The sequence below is a fragment of the Lytechinus pictus genome, chromosome 3 (genome assembly GCF_037042905.1).
Source record: "Lytechinus pictus isolate F3 Inbred chromosome 3, Lp3.0, whole genome shotgun sequence".
Classification (NCBI taxonomy): domain Eukaryota; kingdom Metazoa; phylum Echinodermata; class Echinoidea; order Temnopleuroida; family Toxopneustidae; genus Lytechinus; species Lytechinus pictus.
Window position 1 is genome coordinate 5,441,643 of NC_087247.1, and position 21,854 is coordinate 5,463,496.

The 21,854-nt window shown below is 37.6% G+C and overlaps 2 protein-coding genes across 3 annotated transcripts; both read right to left on the bottom strand.

The window, feature by feature from the left end:
- Positions 1-4,045: 4,045 nt before the first annotated feature.
- LOC129255995 (skin secretory protein xP2-like) lies at positions 4,046-8,510 on the bottom strand. 2 transcript variants are annotated; one of them, XM_064097836.1, is made up of 6 exons: positions 8,409-8,510; positions 7,984-8,079; positions 7,278-7,685; positions 6,233-6,871; positions 5,350-5,518; positions 4,046-4,471 (listed from the first exon to the last, which is right to left on the bottom strand). In XM_064097836.1, the coding sequence occupies exons 2-5, from the start codon at positions 8,063-8,065 to the stop codon at positions 5,352-5,354; spliced, it is 1,296 nt and encodes a 431-aa protein (XP_063953906.1). In that variant the 5' UTR covers positions 8,066-8,079; positions 8,409-8,510; the 3' UTR covers positions 4,046-4,471; positions 5,350-5,351. The 2 variants fall into 2 exon arrangements, with proteins under 2 accessions (XP_063953906.1, XP_063953905.1); XM_064097835.1 differs by having other exon boundaries at positions 6,224-6,871.
- A 2,004-nt stretch (positions 8,511-10,514) lies between these two features.
- On the bottom strand, positions 10,515-15,076 carry LOC129255992 (uncharacterized). Its single transcript, XM_054894301.2, has 5 exons — positions 14,983-15,076; positions 13,276-14,118; positions 12,283-12,852; positions 11,693-11,860; positions 10,515-10,897 (listed from the first exon to the last, which is right to left on the bottom strand). Exons 1-4 carry the CDS (start codon positions 15,074-15,076, stop codon positions 11,697-11,699), a joined length of 1,671 nt encoding a protein of 556 aa, XP_054750276.2. The 3' UTR covers positions 10,515-10,897; positions 11,693-11,696.
- Between the last annotated feature and the right edge of the window lie 6,778 nt (positions 15,077-21,854).

Below are 21,854 nucleotides of genomic sequence, written 5' to 3' on the forward strand. Positions count from 1 at the left end.
CCGTTCAAAAGTTACAGCAATTTGATTTAGGGGGGACTTACTTTTTTTGTTGTGTATATAAATCAACATAAATACATTATATCATAATCCTTATTTTATAATGCAAGCGCGAAGCGAGAGCTAATTTTTTTTTGAAATTGTATGTATTTTTCCTAAAATTTGAACATTCTTGGCAAAGTTTTTATCCTGGAAAAGATGTGCCTGCAACTGAATAATTACTGAGAACGCGAAGCGCGAGCAGAAATTTTTGATACACGTTTTGAACTGATCGAAAAGGTAGGCCTGCCTGATAAAGACTGCTTGCAGTTAGCCATGAAGACGTTACATATTTCTACAATCAAATAATGCGAGCGCGGATCGCGAGCGGAAAAATTCGAGATTTAGACCTAGAACGGGACACTCTATTCATGTTTTGTAAATCATGAAAAGGATGAGTAAGAGGGGATCTTCCTATATTAATAATGCGAGCGCAAAACGCGAGCAGAAAATGTTTGTATTCGTTTTGAACTGATTGAAAAAGTGCCTTTTAAGGACTGCTTGCACCTAGCCATGCAAACGTTACATATTTTAACAATCAAATAATGCGAGCACGAAGTGCGAGCTGAAAATTTTTGAAATTTCTACATAAAGAATGGAAAATTTTAATCATTTTTTGTAATCGTGAACAGGATAGCTATATAACTTAACAATTGATGCGAGCGCGAAGCACGAGCAGAAAAATTCGAGATTTAGTCCTAGAACGGGACACTCTATTCATGTTTTGTAAATCATGAAAAGGATGAGAAAGAGGGGATCTTCCTACATTAATAATTCGAGCACAAAGGGCGAGCAGAAAATTTTTGATATTGTGATCTGAAACTGGATAACTGAATGAACATGCGCGTGCGTGTTTCAGATTTAGACCTAGAATCTAGGCATTCTAAATACATCTTTTATTATTAAAATAAAAGCGAGCGCAAAGCGCGAGCTTAAAATATTGATATTCCGATCTGAAAAGGGGGTCATTTTCAGCTTTATATTTCAAGCACTTTGTAGGAAAACTGCAAGGTGGATATAAATCGCACTTAATAAAGAGCTGATATTTTTCATTATTATTACTTTGAGACATAGGACCGGGACATCCTTAGGACATGTTATCATATGAATATGATGACTATCTTTCTATTCCTCTTGCTAAGCGCGAGATTAAACAAAAGGGACAATTTAATTATTAATGGATATCTTATTTATTAATGCATAATGAAGGCGCGGAATCTGATGATATTATGGCCTGAACACTACATTTCAAGTACTTGTATTATTATGAATAGGATGCATCAGTAATCAGTTGATATGTTTTTAACCATTAATGCGAGCGCAAATCGCGAGCCTAAATTTTTGATTAACTGTCATGAAAAGGGGATTTTAAGTAGTTTGTTATATAATCAATATTGAGACATACATAACCCGCCAATAAAAATGCAAGCAAGGCAGCGCTAGCTGATACGTTTTGACAATCAGACCTGAAAAGGGATATTATTTGAAAATAATAGGTACCTGATAAATCAAAATTCGCGAGCGCGTAGCGCGAGCAGAAAATGATATTCAGACCATAAAACTAGCATTTTTACAGAGCATTTAAAAAAAATCAATTTGTAAATCAAACAAAATAATGATAGTTCGATTTCCGAGGAGAAATATGTTTTGTATATTGACTTCCAAACTTGATATTTAATCTACATGTTGAACAAGATATGTGAATCACCTAACAGGCAATGCGAGCGCGAAGCGCGAGCGAAAATTTTATATAGTGACATGAAAGATTTTATTTTATTCACTCGTCTTCCTCCTCTTCTTTTTTCTCCTTCCTTTTCCTTCCTTTTTTCTTTCTTTCTTTCCTTTTTTTTTTTTTTTTTGCTCCACCAATAGGGTGGGGGGCGGGCCCCTCGGGCCCCCCTTGATCCGCCTTTGCTTGTACATCGAATCAATAGGATTGTCTGTTAATGTTCCTTCTTCTTGAAAAGTTGTAATTAGCGGATTAGCAGTGCATGCATTCAATTGCGTAGAAGGTCAATAATTGTATCAATATACCTACAGGATTTGTCTAGAACATGTTCATGATATAATGAAACATCGTAGTTGTCTATCTAATAAATTAATTATGGGACCCATGGGATTGTTGACTATGCTACCATACCTAAACAACTCTGAAACTTGAATTCAATGTGAGTTGCGAAACGAGCCAAAGGTTTAAACTCCAGACGTGGCGCGTGGGACAAATTTTCTATTAAAAAACACGAGCTAGCAAAACATGTTATTTTTCATACTGCAAATCTTATTTTGGAATAGATTTTGACATTTCATGAAAAATCGTATCATATTTCACTCTTTTTCCTTTCGTTTTTCACTCTTTTTTATATGATTTAACTTGGTCGTTGAAATTGTCTGTCCCCTCCCAACATTTGTAAGTCTCCAAGGCATTAAATGATAGGCATTACTATTTTTGAAGCCAAATGGATTATCGCATTGTAATAATATAATTATACATATCCCAATCAATCACATGAGACTATAATCTACAAGGCTTCTTTCTTCTTTAGGCCTCCATTTCTTCTCCTTTACTATTTTTTGTTCTGAACTGCATCGGGATGTTCCTTTATTCCATGTGCATAAATTAGTTGGTTCCTGAATATCGTAGTAACTATGTCTTTTAATTTATAGTTGCATTCAGTGGTGTTGGAATGTTTAAATGTGTCAAAAATCTCGTAGGATGGCCCATTTTCAACAGTAGGATGAGCCACTCTCAACACACAATGTTTCGCCCTTCAAAACCTATGTCAGATTTAAACGTTTGCCTTAATTTGTATACATGTATTTGCATTGTACTGTTAGTACATGTACAATTTCACTTGAGGTGAAAATGTGGAACGAAAGTTTGTAAGCTTATTTCAAATCATAAATCCACTAGTTGGGCCAGATAACTCAAGCTGACTTTAGAAAAGTAGATGCAGTATCCACCTTGTAAATCATCGGGGTAGAGAAAGGAAATTCAATAAAAGGGAGAGGGGGGGGGCTGGGCGAAGAAAAGGTACTCAGCTTGCCCTTCTCTAGTGCTATTTGTAAAGTTTATGTTTCTCGCATATCTCACATTTTCTTTGTCATTCTCCAGCATGTTCCCAATTTATATCTCTCGCTATTCTTTAGCTATCACGATGGTATGCAAATGAGGAACTGATGACGTCACATAGTCATTATTTTTGTATCTTATTTTATGAATTTCATTTTCCCTCCTACATGTAAAACACATAATGTTGAACTTGGTTTGACCATATCGTACCGTTAACATGTTGAACCTGCAGATTTGCGACATTTTAAAAGTTTATTTCAATCAAGTGCTTTCTTAGTTATCAAGTATATAAAAATTTAAATATATCATGTCATATAACACAATACAAAATAAATAGTGCGTTGCTGCATCTCCTCCCTATGTTTGATGTTTCCAATTTCCGACATGTAACTTTTTAGTGAAATAAAGCGAATTCGAGAGACTATTAACATACAACGTTAATTATTGCACATCCAATATACATTAAATCTCAGTTTTGTGCTTGTTAGATTGATATTTTGCTTTTGAATTAAAACAACTTGTTTTGGGGTTAAACTTGACCTTAACCCCCACTCTGTCTTTTTCCTTTACTCTCTCTCTCTCTCTCCTTTCATCATCCCTCTCGTTCTCCTCTTTTTGAAACTTCCTGTTTTGCACCATGCATCCGTGGAAGGACCACATTCTTTCTATTATATTTGACTCAAACTCACATTCTTTCAATCTCTCTCTCTCTCTCTCTCTCTCTCTCGTCCCCCATTCTTCATTATGTCTTCAAAGTCATCTCCAATGTTCACTCTCGTTAATTCGTTTTTCTTCTATTCCCCTCTATACTTGTCTTTCATTTTACCCTCTCCCATGTTTTGTAGCTGTAACCATTATGTATTCCATATTCTAGATTTTCCAACTCGTAATTATCTTTTAAAATACAATATTTTAAAAAAATTGCAAAACACGAAACATAGATTTTTCTGTCATTTAATTGTTACGTATTAGCATTACAAGTCAATGACGAATAAATAAAAATAAAACATAAATAATAAAATAAAGGAATGTAAAAGACAAAATCATGGCCTGAAACGTAAACATGCTAAAAAATAACGAAGAATAAATAATGTCTCCTAATAACCATTTGCATCTGTCATAATGTAGAACTCTGGATTGTTGAGAATCTATAATTGAATTGAGTCTTATTGGCCTTCTATTCGAATCACTTTCCCTGTTTAAACACGCATCCAATGAACACCATTTTCAATAAATAATGATAACTGTCATCACGGTACAATGAAATAAATCAATTAACCTAACGAAATTCATAAGCCGATTGTCACAGTCATTAATATGGGATGTCAGACCGTCTGTTCAGGTGCATATCCTTGAAAATAGAATCTGTAAAAAAAGAAGTAAAGAAAACCAAAATTGATTTAGCCTACATCAAAGTTTATAGACACGGTCTATGCAAATTGGCAAAATGACACAGCACAGTGTATTGTTAAGATGAACTGCAAAAGTGAGAAATTAAAGTGATGGAAAGCTTCCCCGAGTCAGAAGGCATTTTGTTTTCATTTAAACACACGGGGAACACAAAAACTTTGTAATCCATCAGCTACAAGGAAGTGTCCATTAATTTTGCTCACGAGCAGTTCAACAAAATACTCATATATGAGCGAAATAACAAAACCCTGAAAAGCGACGAGAACTTCATTGAAGAATAAACTAGTTTGAATGATCACACTTTGCTACGAATGTGCTAAGTTTCGTGTACATCGTGTTACGTCACACCCACACCAACAGAACCCGACTCCAAATCCATATGCCATTGACAATAATGTAAAACTTGTTACCTGACTGGAGTATACTTGGTTAGTATGACTGCTGCATAATGTTGTTGTTTCACTACTATTTTCATTCAGAAATTTGTCAAAAATCTTAATATCAAATATTGGTGCACTCTATACAAAGGTTTACCAAATATTGGGTAAAAGGGGAACATGCATGTTGATTTGGTAAAAATATATTTTGTAAATTTTACGCAACGTTGCGTTGAAATAGCCCAATATGGGGTAAACAAAAATACCCAGCAAACATGCATGTTCCCTTTCTACCCAATATTGGGTGAAATTTTACTCAGTGTTTTTAGAATGTGTGAGCGAACATCAATCTTTCCGCTTCCTTACGAGTTAATTAGGTCCAATTAGAATATTAACATTAACTATTTTTGGATTATAGGAACTACATAATTCAGAAATCGACGACTTTATACCTACCTTTAGCAGGCTCCATCCTTTGCCTTCGAAAGCAGGAGATCACCACGGATACAAGCAGAGTATCGGAGGTCACATGCACTTCTGTATGTCTGTCCGTCTGTACCGCACACCCCCATGCTATGTCCCACGAAATGGTTTGGACAGGGAACGCAGTGGTTTCTCAGGTCCTCTAAATGCAGAAGGAAGTCATATGATAGGGTCAGGTATAATTTTCTTGATTAGATAATAATATTGGAGAAATTAAAAGAATGTATTGAATTTTAAAGGATTTTCATCAAGATTATTAGTTGATATGTTTTTATTATACGTACCACTAATTTGATGCTTATTGACATATTACATATGTTACGCCTTGACCTTACAAGATGAGGTAACATATTCAATTTTGTCTTTCAATTGATTTATTACATTTTTTTATATACCTTCATTTCAAATCACCGTGTCACCATAATACTCCTAAAGAGATGTACTTTTCTGAAATTATTTGAAATAATATAAGTGAAGTGAAAACAAATCAATGGTTCCAGGGAGATGTCTCTCTTTTATGCTTATTTCATATCCATTCAATATCGAAGCAAATCGTTGCAAAATGTGTTGCATTGATTTATAATACTGCACCGCCTATAGCTATCCCCGAAGTATTTTTTTCTAAACGCAGCTAAATGGGTAATACAATTATTATTGCAGCATTGCTACAAACAATGCCACCCTACCTTTTCGCAAAAGAAGCATCAGGATTGATGTTCCTCAAGAGAGGTTCACATTTCCCCCTCAAAAACCAAAATAGCATAAGCGGGAGATTTTGTTTTATGTGACGTGTATCGATGAAGACGGCCATTGAATGTGACTACATTTAAACAAAAAAATGTCCCACCGTAATCACCATTGGTATCACAACCATTACTGGTGCCGCCATCTCCATTATCACCACATCCGTTGTCGCCATTGTCTCCATCACTGGGGCTTTCGGGTTCAGGTGCAGATGGAGCCTTTGGAGCGGGAGCTGGTGCAGGAGGAGCAGGGGGAGCAGGAGCAGGTGGAGCTCTCGGTGCTGGAGCTGGTGCAGGTGCTGGAGCTCTTGGTGCCGGGGCAGGAACTCTTGGTGCCGGGGCTGGAGCTCTTGGTGCCGGGGCTGGAGCTCTTGGTGCCGGGGCTCTATAAACAGGCGCCCTAGGAGCCTGAGCTGGGGCTCTATAAACAGGCGCCCTAGGAGCTGATGGTGCAGCGGCGGGTGCATATGCAGGAGCACGGGGAGATGGAGCACGCGCTGGTGCACTAGGGGCTGGTGCCCTTGCAGGAGCTCTGGGGGCTGGTGCTTGTGCAGGTGCTCGTGGACGTGGAGCGGCAGCAGGGTAACCAGAAGGAGCAGCAGCAGGTGCTCCAGCTCCTCCGCCTCCGGCTCCTCCACTAAAGCCTCCACCATCGCCGCCGCCAGCACCTCCTCCCCCACCACCACTTGAACCACTTCCGGCACCGTATTCATATCCTCCACACTCTTCACTACTGTCACCACCACAACCGCCTGTAAACATTGAGACATTTATATATTATGTATTTTAGCAATAAAGATATACTCTACCACTATAGATAGCATTAACATTTATTGATACTGGTATTTTCGTTACATTTTCTGAATGAGATGTTTTCATTGTCTCTTTAGTCTTACATAATTTTTAATTCCGAAGGAATATAGGCCTACATTTAGTTTCTTTTTTCAATGTGACTTAAACTAACAGATCTGGGGCAGTAACTTCAACCTTCTTCATTTCCAATAGCATCATATATCAAAATTACCCATCGGATGATAATTTATTATAAGCTGATATATTCAAATCGGAGTAAAACCATTAAAGAAAACTTTTCCCGGGATAACAATGATATAATTAGGCCTATATATTGCTCGAATAATGAAAGTATATTTATTTTACCTCCGAATCCATCTTCGCTGCTGCCTCCACCGTAGTCGTATTCATAACCGTAATCGTATCCCTCGGCTCCATCTCCTCCCTCTGCTTCACCGTACGCTGCATAATAACCTGGCCCTGATGGAGCAAATGCGGGAGCAGAAGGAGCTCTTGCGGGTGCTCTCATCGGAGCCCTAGGTGATGGAGCGGCTGGGATCGGTGCCCGAGGTGCTGGGGCTGGAGCACGTGCTCGTGGGGCTGGAGCTCGTGGGGGAGGAGGAGGTGGAGGCGGAGCTCGGGGAGCAGGCACTGGGGCTGGGGCTGGTGCAGGAGCAGCCGGTGCACATGCCCTGGGATCTGCTGAGCAGGGATCCGTGGAGCCACAGTCAGATCCGCCGTTGTCACATCCATTTCCGTTATCATCACGTTTCTCTGCAAACATTCAGTGCAAAATGAAGGAAATCTGATTTTTGTTTCAATGTACAATTTTCTCTTTAGAGACGGGTATATTTTTTAATCAATGGCATATTAACCATCTGTAATAGAAATTATATGACAACATTAAATGTAACGTCTCCATTTTACTAATCTCTGTGACAACTGTCTGCCAATTCACCCCCCCCCAAAAAAAAAAAGGAACAATATCACATTTCATGTTTTTAAATGCCAAGTCAATATGATCAAATCAAATCAAGCCTTGCTTTCTTTGGGTGGTGTGAACACTTCTTACCTCGCGGCGCTGCGACAGAGGGGTCGACCGTCAATGCCAGCAAAACTAGCAACACTAGGGTTTTCACCAAATCCATCTTCATGACTTCACAACCTGCTGTGTATAAGGAAAACATGAATACATTTATTAGCAGGGAACATTATTTCACGGGGATTTCACGAAATAAAGACTAAAAGTCACCTAAAATTCGACAATCATGTCTTCAAAAATATTGATAGCTATTCATTAAGTTTACATTGCAGTCCATATTCGGAGTTAAAAATATATATACATGAAAAAAAAAAAAGGAAATGTGAATATTGAATCATTACCAATGATGTCAATGTGTGCAAAAATCGGATATAAAAACACCAATGCATTAACATGATTAAAATAATAAATTGTTCGACTTATACAAAAAATGAAAAGTCATAAATTATACTTACAAACCAGTTAGTTCCTATTTTTATATCTTGTTAAACTATAACAGAGGTTAATTGTCCTTAATTTTGTATGTTGATTGGCTCCTCAACTCTGGGAAACTGGGTGATATGCTTTTGGTATTTCCTGTATTTATAATATTTCTGAAAATCTATTTGTTTCATGTCGGGAAAACGCATATTCTGCATCCCTTTTAATTGGGAAGTTGCAATTTATTTTAAATATAGTAATATATAAAGATATCAATTTGTATTGATATTTTTGTGTATAATGTTGATTATGATCATATCGATGACTATGTTCCGAGAATCGATTTAAGTTTGAACGTCATCTTACAATCTACCAATCAGCAATGCATTTCATTAGAGAACTATTTCTTATGTCTTTAGTTTATTCATCACGATCAAATGTGACATTTAAAAGCGAACATCAGTTCACAGAGATCCATCTCCGAGACAAAGCCAAGTGTACCCTTGACAGATAAACATTTATTACTCTCATTTTTCTGTGGATTGACAAATTCCGGATCCACTTCAGAAGGGCTTTTGATGATACGTGACGCGATTAGATGTAATTCCAGAACATTCGTTTGTCTTTATTCAACAAATGTGCAAAATGTTTTAAGTCTTTGTCACGTTTTGAGTTGAACTGGGACATGCGACGATCCGCATCATTTCTCTTTCACTTTTAATATCTCTTATTTCGTTGTACACGAATTGTGAGAAGTAGTATAAGGCAATCGGAGTGGATGGATAAAATGAGAAAGAGAAGAAAAGGATGATCAAGGAGAAGAAGAAGTGGTAAAGAGAATAGGAAGGAGAAGAAAATGGAGAAATGAAAAGAAGAAGAAACAGGAGAAAATAAAAAAGTACAGGAATATTAACGAAGAAGAAGAAGAAGGAGAAAAGAAGAAGAAGAAGGATAAGAAGAAGAAGAAGAGCAAGAAGAAGAAGGAGAAAAGAAGAAGTGCAAGAAGAAGGAGAAAAGAAGAAAAGGATAAAAAGAAGAAGGAGAGGAAGAAGGTGAAGAAGAAGAAGAAAAAGAAGGAGGAGGAGGAGAAGAAGAAAAAAGTGAGGAGGAGGAAAAGAAGATTAACAAAGAAGAAAAAAGAAGAAGAAGATGATGGTGATGAAGAAGATAATGAGAAGGTGATGAAGAAGGACAAGAACAACAACAAGAAAAGGATAAAGAAAAGAGAAGTGAATAAGGAGGACGAGGACGAAGCAAAATAATTATAAGAGGATGATGGTGGAAAGGAGGGTAACAATCACGGAAGCGATGGTGAGAAAAAATTTGGAATTTGCCGTGAAAAAGATAAAAAAATAGGAACAAAGAAACTAATACCGTACAAAAAGACGACAAATAAAAAAATAACATGAGAGTAATGATATATAAAATAAACGGAAATAGATAAACTAAAAACAAAATAAGGAGTGGAAGGAAAAGAGGAAAGGATATATTCATCCTTTAACGATTAATGAACTTTTTTCTACTATTCAATGAAAGTATTTAATATGCGTGCATCATTGCCACCAATCGGCATCACCAGTATCATCATCATCATTGTCATCATCATCATCATTATATGCATAATTATCACATAATCATCACAACCATCTCGACGTTATATCGCAATAATCAAATCACCAACACCACCACCATGCATCATCATCATCATCACCATCATCATCATCCTCCTTATCATCATCACCGTCATCATTATCGTTGTCATCGTCATCACCGTCATGATTATCAACATCATCATCAATTTATTTATTATCACCACAAACATCATTGGAAAAGTCATTACTACCGCCATCACCACCACCCCACCATCGTCCTCATTGAAATCATTTTCACCAGCATTCATCATCATCATCATCTTCATCATCACCACCACCATCATCATCACCATCATCATCTTCATCATTATTATCATCATCATTATCATTATTATCATCATCATCATCACCACCATCATCGCCACCAGCACCAACATCAAGATTATCACCATCACTATAACAGTTTAGACCACATCAATTACTTCAATCATTAGTCCTCATTTACCAATGAGATGAAAAAAATATAATATAGTACACGTTATGATTTTTCAAAACAATTTATTTTTTCTATGCATAGGAATGCAAATAAATAAGACACTAGAAACGAAATCATACAGCAAAGCAAAACAGAAATAAAATCAACGTAAAAGAACAGAGTACAAAACTTGGACAAACAAAAAAGGTAAAAGAGTTGACATGAAACCAAAAAAAATGATCAAAGGCAAACTACAATTTTTAGTAAAAGGTGCGTAAGAAGGATTACAATGATATAACATCACCAACAGAACAAAGACGAATGGAGTATCGAAACAAATATACAAGAGATCAAGGATTTGTTTTATGTAATTCAAATTGTGGAGATAGTACATCATACGGTTGTATGTTTCCAGTCTTGTGATTATGTAACAAATGACTAAACATCATCACCGTTCCTGTAAAGAAAAAAATAGGAAAATGATAAGAGAAAATACAATGATAATCCACATGCTGATAACAGTGAATTAAACAATAATCAAGATAATCGGCGTAATATATTTTGCGCATATTCGTAAAGTGAATTAAAATTTCATGAAAAGTACAGCAGACGACCGTTATATGAGTAGCAAAGCATCATCCAAACTTGGTGTCACTTCCGCGGTACAGACAGCTTTTATCGATTACCTAATTATGCATGTTCAGATTAATAATGATAGAAATTTATCCACATTGTGCTGCACTCAACCCAGGTGAGGTGAATGGGTACCCGGCAGGAGTAATTCCTTGAATGCACTGAGCGCTGAAAGGCAGCTCGAGCTAAAGCCGGGATAATAATAATAATAAACAATGCGCCTCGGCATAGATTATTTCTAGATAGATGGCACTATATAAATGCCTATTATTATTATTATTATTATTGTTATTATTGATATAATACGAGTTATAGTGGAGGGTGTTCTGATTCAGTTTAAAGAAATGTTTTACAGCAGCGACCTCAAAACTGTATGTACATTATCGAGTTATGATATGAAGATTATACAGCCTAAAATCTGTAACCGCTTATAATCCCTCTGGCCATTTTGTATGCATAATCTCTTCTCCATATGGAGTATTTCATCCAGAAGTAAACATTTAAAAACTTTTCTTCATTTTTGCTCTTTCATGTTCGATAAGTCATTTATACTATGGATGATAAGTAATAGCTACTGAGATCACGATTCTAGACAATTAAGATAGGCATGGGAACTCACCATTTTAGCAGCGCCCTATCTTGGTCATCGTGAGCTTCTTGTTGGCTTTGGAACAGGCTTCGTAGCTTAGGTGACATGGACTTTCATAGGTCTTTCCGTTAGAACCACATACCTTGTACTGCTTTACCATATTTGCTGGGCATTTAGTACATCCATGTCTGGTGGAACCTGCATTGATGCACAAATAATTTCTGCACAATTTACAAGAATTTCTGCTATGGAATAGTAAGGTATTGGTTTCGTATATGTTCGTTCATAAAATGTTCGTTCGAGAATAGCAAAGGCACCACTTAAAACCAGGATGTAAGTTTTGTTTCATTTTGTTTTATTTTTTAAACCTTATTGTAAGTGCTTTAGTCATGATTTCGATGCCATTATTTTGTTTCAAACATTTCATTTTCAGCATCAGTTGAATTGGATGAATTTCAACAGCCTGTTTGTAATATTCCCTGTCCTGTGAGAGCTTTGATTCAACTATCCACAGTTGACGCTGGTTTAAAACCAAATGATAAGCGATATATTAATCAAATAGTAAGATAGTTTTGTCATGAAAATGTAAACTTGTGATACAATCCTCACATATTCCTTACCACCGTTTCCTCCACCGCCGATCCCGCCGCCATTACCGCCAGCTCCAGTTCTCTCTTCGATACCACCAGCTCCATTCCCTCCAGCGTCACATAATTCACCACCAGCCAGGTTGCAACCGCCATCTCCTCCATTCCCTCCTCCTCCTCCATCACCACCATCGCATCCCTCGCCTCCGTTGCCATCGCAACCACCATCTCCGCCATCACCACCACCATCTCCGCCATCACCATTATCTCCGCCATCACCTCCATCACCACCATCACCTCCATCACCACCGTCACCTCCATCACCGTCTCCGCCACTCTGCCCACCGACCCACCTAGGAATGTAGATTGGGATGAACTGAGGGCGAGAAGGAGGGAATACATTGTTGTAGCTTCCACCTGGGGGGTCTGCACTGCTTTCTTCATATCCATCGCCGCCATCACCGCCACCGTCTCCACCACCGTCTCCGCCACCATCTCCACCGCCATCACCTCCGTCACCTCCATCCCCACCATCACATTCTTCTTCACTGCTGCTGCTACTGCTTCCTCCTCCTCCTGTGCATCCACCTCCACCGTCAGCAGCTAATGCACATCAAAGGTAAATAAGAAATGTGAGGCCGTATTGTCGATGCAATGCACGCACTTCCTATGTTATAGTTATAGTTAGTATATGGCTTTTTCAACAAAGTAAAATTATATAATTATATAAAATAACATAGTCCAGACCATGTTTGTCACTTCAGATAAGTATAACAGGAGTAAATCATTATTCAACCACAGATTATTTAATTTTTTTTCAAATCGTAAAAATGGGGATGTAGAACAAAAACACAGAAAGAGTAAAAAGTACATCAAAAAGAGAGGTATGGGAGATGCAACTAATTATTTCCCATATTATTTGACTGAGAGAAAAAGTAACTTCACACCTAGATCGTCTTGCCCCCCTTCCTATCAACATATCCCCGCAATCATGACAAAAGCGACAAAGAAAAAAGTCAAACTTACCCGAAGCTCCACCAGCATCGCCACCATCACCTCCGTCACACCCGCCATCACCTCCACATCCGCCATCTCCACCACCGTCACCACCTCCACAATCTCCGCCACAATCTCCACCGCCGTCACCACCATTTCCACCACAGTCGCCGCCACAGTCGCCGCCACCATCCCCTCCGCAATCGCCACCGCCACAGTCGCCTCCACCGTCTCCGCCATCTCCACCATCACAGTTGTTACCGCTGCAATCTCCTCCGTCTCCTCCATCGCCCCCGTCGCCGCCATCACAACCTCCGTCTCCACCGTCACACCCTCCATCACATCCACCATCGCCGCCATCACCACCATCGCATCCACCTCCGTCACCGCCTTCAGCATCGCCTTCCTCTTCACTGCTGCTGCTGCTGCTCCCGCCTCCACTTCCACCAGCAGATGCACCACCATCACCGCCATCACCACCGTCTCCGCCACCATCGCCGCCTCCATCGCCACCACCGTCACCACCTCCTCCATCTCCTCCACCACCATCTCCTCCACCACCACCATCTCCTCCACCACCACCATCTCCTCCGCCTCCATCACCACCGCCACCACCACCACCGCCACCACCGCCGTTTCCATCATTACCGCCACCGCAGTCACCACCTCCACCGTCGCAGCCACCATTGCCGCCTCCATCACCACCACCTCCATCACCTCCACCATCGCCGCCGCCATCTCCACCGTCACCGCCATCACCTCCGTCACATCCATCCCCGTTACCACCATCGCATCCATCTCCACCACCGTCTCCTCCGCCATCCCCTCCATCACAACCGTCTCCATTACCCCCATCACAAGAATCTCCGTCTCCTGTAAATAAAAGTACATAATTATTATAATGATGACAATGATGATGATGTTGATGATGATAATAATGATAATTATAAAAATAATGATAATAAACATGATAAATGTAATAATAATAACAATAATGATAATAGTACGTTTTATTTTAATGTTACCCGTTTACATCAAAATTTTGTTCAAATCTGTCATACTTTGAGGAGCCCATAATATACAAGCTTTGCTTTCTATAGATCCCACTATAGTTGGATCCTCAATTTTCGCAACTTATAAATCATATTATCCTTTGTATTTTATCATCATAATGTGTCTATTTTAAGTTGATTTGATGACCTTGGAATACTATTTATGACATTGACTTGTTGCGATTATATTAACTTGGCTTATATTTGTTCAAATTGAAATAAATGAAATGAAATGAAATAATAATAATGATAGTATCTTATTCTTGAAATATTGCTTATTGAAGCTTTATCCCCAACTATAAAAGACTGGATGACTGACTATCATATTCAAATATAACTGTTTCCTGAATGGCGTTGAAACCACATCATGATAATGATGCATGAGTTGGCGTGTTTATTAGACAATGCAATTAGTGTCAGATGCTGCAAAAATAACAACTAAAACATCACACTCCCACTGATACTGCAATTTCTGGAGACTTCTCACATTTATATATATATATATATATATTCAAATGTTTCTTGATTTAGAAAAAAAACTCATGACAATGAAATACCTTTACATCTGATGACATGGCTCAAGAAAAACTTGAAATAAACCCAAATGAAAGACGAAAATTCAAAATTGAAATTACTATTCTTGTAAGTTATATGCCTGTGTCTCATGACTTTGAGGAATACCTACGTTTCGTGATCATGTTTAACCTAGGAGCTGCTACAGCACTGTCTACGACAAATCCTAGGCAAGCCAGGAGAGCGAACACGGCTACCGGCCTCATGCTGGTAAATGTGCCTGCAACAGAAAAAAAACAAAATTAAAACAAAAGAGGAAAATCAACAAAATCAATCAAAGTCAAAAGAATATATCGTGAGGATAATCAACGTGCTCGACGAATATCCTCCACCATATTTTACGCCTACTACTCACTCAGATAGAAATCTTCTTTTTTTTATAATCATCCCTGGATGAAATTTTGAATTTTGTTTGAAATGCATAACTCCCATTACGATTCTATTGTTGTCAATTTTTTTCCACTGCACAGTGTTTTTTTTTTATTCTTTCTTGTTAACTTTTGACATTTCGTTTGATGCATGGCATTCCTTCGTGTAAAAATTTTAACAAATCTTTATGAAATTCCAGCTGATAAACTGTCTACTCCATGATGTTTTTCCATGACGTCATACACTTTGCGAGTATTTATTGTGGTAGGTATTTTCTGGTTTGACGCTGGAACTATCTCATAGATCCTACCAATCTAATTTCCAGAAGATTCATTTTGAATAAAGAATAATCGCTCCAAGAATGTGATTTACACATTCACAAAGTCATATAAAAGTGAAAAACATTTTTTTTCCAATTTGCTCTTGGGATCGTATGATACCGAACCAATGCAAATCAATTAATAGAGTATACTTACTCCTTGAATATTATAATTCCACAGATTTATTAAGATGTTTCTCTCCTGATGATTCCCTGTGTCTCAAAAACGGCTCGAACGAGCAAAAAATGATACTTCTTTCAAGACAAGTTCTCTATTTATAATGAATTGCGTTGGGAGAAAATCATTTACGAAACAAATCACACAATATGGGTGGATAGTTCTCACAATCTCAGTCCAATCAAATCATATGCTAACAAACGTAGATTAATTTCATCGAAACTTTTCCTATATGACCATGGAATAGTTTCAGCGGTCAAAAAAGAAGAAGAAAGGAATAAAGAAGAAAATTGCTGTAGCGAATAAAGACCTTCGTTGCTATCTTATTTGCAAAAGTCATAATGGTACACACCCAACTTTCTAGCAGCTATTGGCATGGCCAGGGAAGACACATGTTTCTAGCTAAACTATCAAAGGCGATTGATAATGTTGTTCAGTTTTACTAATCCAAGAATGAGTCATGGCCATTCGGATATATATCTCTCGCTTATCCACTCCAAATGTATGGAGTATGTATGGACATAACAGAATTCCAAGAAATGACAATGGATTATGGAGAATAGGGGAAAGTACTTCACAAACATGGAAAACGTGGACAAACCATTTAAACAATCCAGGGGCCTGTTGCATAAAACTTTTTACCTGTGAAAATTCTGGTAAAAACTGAAAACTAAGGTTAGTCTGATTTCTGCCATTGACTTTAACACAGGGCAAAAACTCCGGTAAAAACAACCTGAGTTTTCTCAGGTAAAAAGTTTTATGCAACGGGCCCCAGGTGGCTGTTTCATAAAGCTGTTTGTAAGATACGAATGATTTAACGCACGACTGGTGATCCTTTCTTGTGCTAAATGATATCAATGTATATAGACGGGTCAATATACGACCAAAAATAGCCTTACCCGGAACAAATTGCAACAAATGATTTTTCAACGGTATTTTGTACTATTTGACCTCAGGAATAACATACTAAAAATCTACCAAAATCCGCATCTGGGAAAGTGGTTATATTCAAGATGGCGTCCAAGATAGCCGCCATTCACTGAAAATTGATACAACTGACACATTATCCACCCTAGAATCCTATTTCGTTCTATATTCCATGGTCTGGGGTACAAAAGTTGATTTAGGCTAGAAAGAATTATAAGCCCTCCAGTGTACCAGGCAAATCAAAGATGGCGCCCAAAATGGCTGCCGTGGGCTGAATATCCACAATTCATCTAAATTTGTTTTTCATTCAATGGTTTTAAGGGTGAAATAGTACATTGAAACAAGTTAAAAGGACAGCCAGTGATCTGGTGTGTCCAAAAATCGCATATTGCTTCCAAAAACGGAGTTTAAAATGGCTGTTGATAATTAAAATGGACATAGTTCATTTCATATCCGCCTGGGACATAATGATTTTGGTGTCTAGACCACGATTTCAATGGTCAAATAAGACATTGGGACAAGTTACAAGGACAGTCAGTGGTCCAGTATGTTCAAAAATCCAAGATGGCTTCCAAAAAAGGAGTCGAAAACTGCTGTTGCTACTTAAAAAACCCGACATAGTTTGCTCAATGTCCAGAAATATGATTTTTTTTTTGGCTATACCATGGTTAAATGGGTCAAATAATACATTGGGACAAGTTACAAGGAAAGTCAGTGGGCTGGTATGTGCAAAAATCCTCGATGGATTCTAAAAATTGATTCTGAAATGGCTGCTTATACTTAAAGCGGACATAGCTCATTTCATTTTGGACTGGGATATGTGATTTTGATGTCTAAACCACTGGTTTCAAGGGTCAAAAAATATATTAGGATAAGTTACAAGGACGGTCAATGGTCTGGTAAGTCCAAAAATCGAAGATGGTGTCCAAAAATTGGTCTTAAAAATATGCTGCTGAAACTTAAAACGGACAAAGCTCATTTCATATCGGCCTGGAAAGGTGATTTTGGTGTCTAAACCACTAGTTTCAAGGATCAATTAATACATTAGGGCAAGTTACAAGGACAGTCAGTGGCCTGGTCGGTCAAAAAACCTAAGTTGGCTTCCAAAACTTGATTCTAAAATGGCTGTTGATACTTAATAGTGGCATAGCTCGTTTTAAATCAGCCTGTGAGATATGATTTCGGTGTCTAAACTATGGTTTCAAGGGTCAAATAATAAATTAGGACAAGACAATGGCAGTCAGTGGCTTAGTATGTCCAAAATTACAAGAAAGCTTCCAAAAATGGAGTAAGAAAATGTCTGATGTTACTTACATAAGGACATAGTTTGTTTAACATCTGTCTGGGGAATATGAGTTTGGTGTTAAAAGCATGGTTTAAAAGGGTCAAGTAATACACTAGGGTAAGTTACAAGACCAGTCAGTTGTCTGTATGTTAAAAAATCCAAGATTACTTCAAAAAATGGGGTGTAAATTGACTGTTGCTGTTTAAAAGTATGCATAGTTTATTATAAATACACCTTGGAGGTATGATTTTGCTGTCTATACTAGAGTTTACAGGGTCAAGCAATACATTGGGATAAGTTCAAAGGACAGTCAGGTGTCAGGCATGTCCAAAAATCAAAGATGGCTTTAAAATTGGGGGTCTTAAAGACTGCTGTTACTTAAAAGTGGATGTAGAACATTGTAAATACACCTTGGGGATATTATTTTGGTGTCTACACTAGGGTTTCAAGGGCCAAACAATACTTTGGGACTGGTTACCATGATATGCAGCAATCCATTTTGCCTTGAAATCCAAGTTGGCTTAAGAATGGGCTCTAAAGTGACTACCGTTACATAAAATATCTACCTGTTAGAAATAATCTTGGTGCCTACACTTAAATGCATGGGGAAAAGTTATCATATTGTTTCATGAGTTGGTAACAACACCCATTTTGATGAAATTTTAGAATCCATCATGGATTCTTTGACAAAATGGGGTACTAACCATCCTTGTTACTTTTCCGAATGTATTATTTGACCCTTCATACCACAATTTGGACACCAACATTATTTCTTGCAGATGAATATTGTAGAACTCTGACCACTATTGAATGATATGAGTCGTTTTAGATTCCTTTTTTAAAAACCCTCTTGTGTTTTCGGCAAACTGGACAACTGCATATCAATGTAACCAGTCCAAACGTATTATTTTAATCATGAAACCATAGTGTGGACACCGAAATCATATCTCGTAGGTGGATTTTAAAGGAACTATGTCCATTTTTAAAGTAACAGCAGTCATTTTAGACTCCGATTTTTTGAAGCTTTCTTAGATTTTCGAAATACTGGGCCACTGACTGTCCTTGTAACTAATTTTCTGCCTTTTGAAACCATGATATAGGCAACAAAATCATATGCCCTTGACGAATAAAACATAACTATGTCCATTTTTAAATACCATCGCGGCTAATTGATACTATTTTTTAAGCCACCGTGGACTTTTGGACATACTTGACCACCAAACGTCCTTGTAACCTATCCCAATGTATTATTTGACCCATTTAACCATGGTATAGGCACAAAAAATCATATTCCCGGATATTTAACAAACTATGTTGGTTTTTTTTTAAGTAGCAACAGCATTTTTTACTCCATTTTTGGAAGCCATCTTGGATTTTTTAACATACCGGACCACTGACTGTCCTTGTAACTTGTCACAATGTATTATTTGACCATTGAAACCATGGTCTAGACATGAAAATCATATCTCTCAGGTGGATGTGATATGAGCTATGTCCATTTTAAGGATTAACAGCCATTTTAAACTCAATTTTTGGAAGCCATCTTGTATTTTTCGACACACCAGACCACTGGCTGCCCTTGTAACTTGTCCCGACGTACTACTTCATCATTAAAACAATCGAATGGAAACAAAATTAAAGCCACTTAAGTAAGTAATAGATGAATTGTGGATTTTTTAGACTACGGCAACCATTTTGGGCGCCATCTTGGATTTTCCTGGTACCCTGGAGTGCTAATATTCACTCTAACTTGTATAAATAAATTGTTTTACCCATTGGATCATGGAATATGAATCCAAATAGGATTCTAGGGTGGATAATGAGTGAGTTATATCCATTTTTAGTGAATGACGGCCTTCTTGGACGCCATCTTGAAAATAACCACTTTCCCGGATGCGGATTTTGGTAGATTTTTAGTATGTTATTCCTGAGGTCAAATAGTACAAAATACCGTTGAAAAATCATTTGTTGCAATTTGTTCCGGGTCAAACCATATATTGACCCGTCTAATAATTGATATATAACCTAAGAGCATGTTTCAGTCATGCGTAAAGGTGTGCGTAACTTTACGAACAGCTTTATGAAACACCCACCAGGTAAGAAAACAAAGGGGTACAAGTAGAATGGTATATACGGCGAGATGTGGGTAAGGGTGGTTTTTTTTTTTGTGTGTGTGTGGGAGGGGGGTACGTGAGGGGGTGAGTTTGTAATGCCCGACATCAGAGAACATTTTATAACGTTTTACATTAACCCATCAACCGGGGACACCCTACAACCTCATTAATTTCAAATTGTTCTATATAGTACACTCATGATTGTAAAAACTTCCCATTTGACCAATGAAACTCAAGTTATGTGTGTGTGTGTGTGATGTGGGTGTGCGTAAATGGCGGTGGGAAACGTCCCCGCTTAGCGTACTATATGCTCACATATGTCCGAAAATACGCCTGGGTGGTGTTTCATAAAGCTGTTCGTAAAGTTACGCACAACTTTACGAACGACTGGAACATGTTCTTATCCATAAGTCAGCTACATAGGAATATATCATATAGCACAAGAAAGGGTCACCAGTCGTGCGTAAAATCATTCGTAACTTACGAACAGCTTTATGAAACGGGCCCCAGGATTGGCCAGTTACATTAATTAAATTCAAATTTTAGTGTATGAGACAGCAAACACATGCACGTCTTCACTTTGTGACTCCCCGTATGTTAAATTACAAGACCGTAATTATGTCTGAGCATAGTCCATGAGTCTGAGAAAGGGGTTAAAATACGCATTTTCTTTGGTAAATTCTCTGTTTCAAAATTAATTCCAAAAAGCAACGGTGTCAATATATCTCATTCTGATTTCATTGAGTATAAGTCTCTCAAAATCAATTCAATTTTTATTATAAGAAACCATCTTCCTCTTCTCTTCTTCAATGTTCTTTTCTAAAGTTTGGTATACATACCAATGTGATCTCACTCTCTCCCATTTTTTTACTTTTTCGTTTCTCTCTTCATTATTTGTCTCATTCTTTTTCTCATCTCAACATTTCTCTCATTTTTTCTTTCTCTTTCTCTCCGATCTGTTGGTCAATTTTCTATCCCCATGTGTTTGCAGCTTGTTTGTTAAGTTATGTCTTTCACTCCGCCAGTCTCTCCCTCTCTCGTATCCGCCTCCACTCATTCTCCCATTCCCTTCTCTCTGTCGGTAATTATGAACTCCACAGTTGAAGTCTTTCATAGTACTGTCTGACTGTAGTGTATTCTAACATTTCTTCCATTTGAGGTTTATAATCAATAAAAAAATCAAGATTACAAACCTAAACTAGGCATCATCAGTCATCAAGGAAAGAATACAATAGTATATTTAAAAAATAAAATGTTCAAAGAGGTTATTTTTGTTAAAGACACACAGTCGACCTTTTGTCAGGCAATTCTTTGCTCAATAATTCTCAGTTTGCATCTACTTTGAAAATTATGCATAAAACTCCACGTCATTATAATTATGTAACCCCCACCATGATTGCTCCGCAACTACATGTACATGATGTATGATACCCGTATTCTGCTCATCACACTATCAGCTCACGTTATCACCCATCACTCTTTCAACATGATCTCACAGCTTTCTCACTTAATCAAATGATGATTCAGATACAATTGAATACATTGTTAAATACATTTATTAGCTGTTAGAGTTTTCATTCGTTCCCTAAGGGTACACAAAACTTACCATTCCATGAATGCTTCAATTCACATTAAGACATAATAAGAATAATTCAAAATTGCATTTTTTTTTTAAAGTGAACAACCACATCAGAAACGTTTGTTTCTTCATTTTCATCGTCAGACCATGCTATGGAACGACGATAATAAATAAATATAATAAATAATACAATAAATAGTTACAAAGTCGACC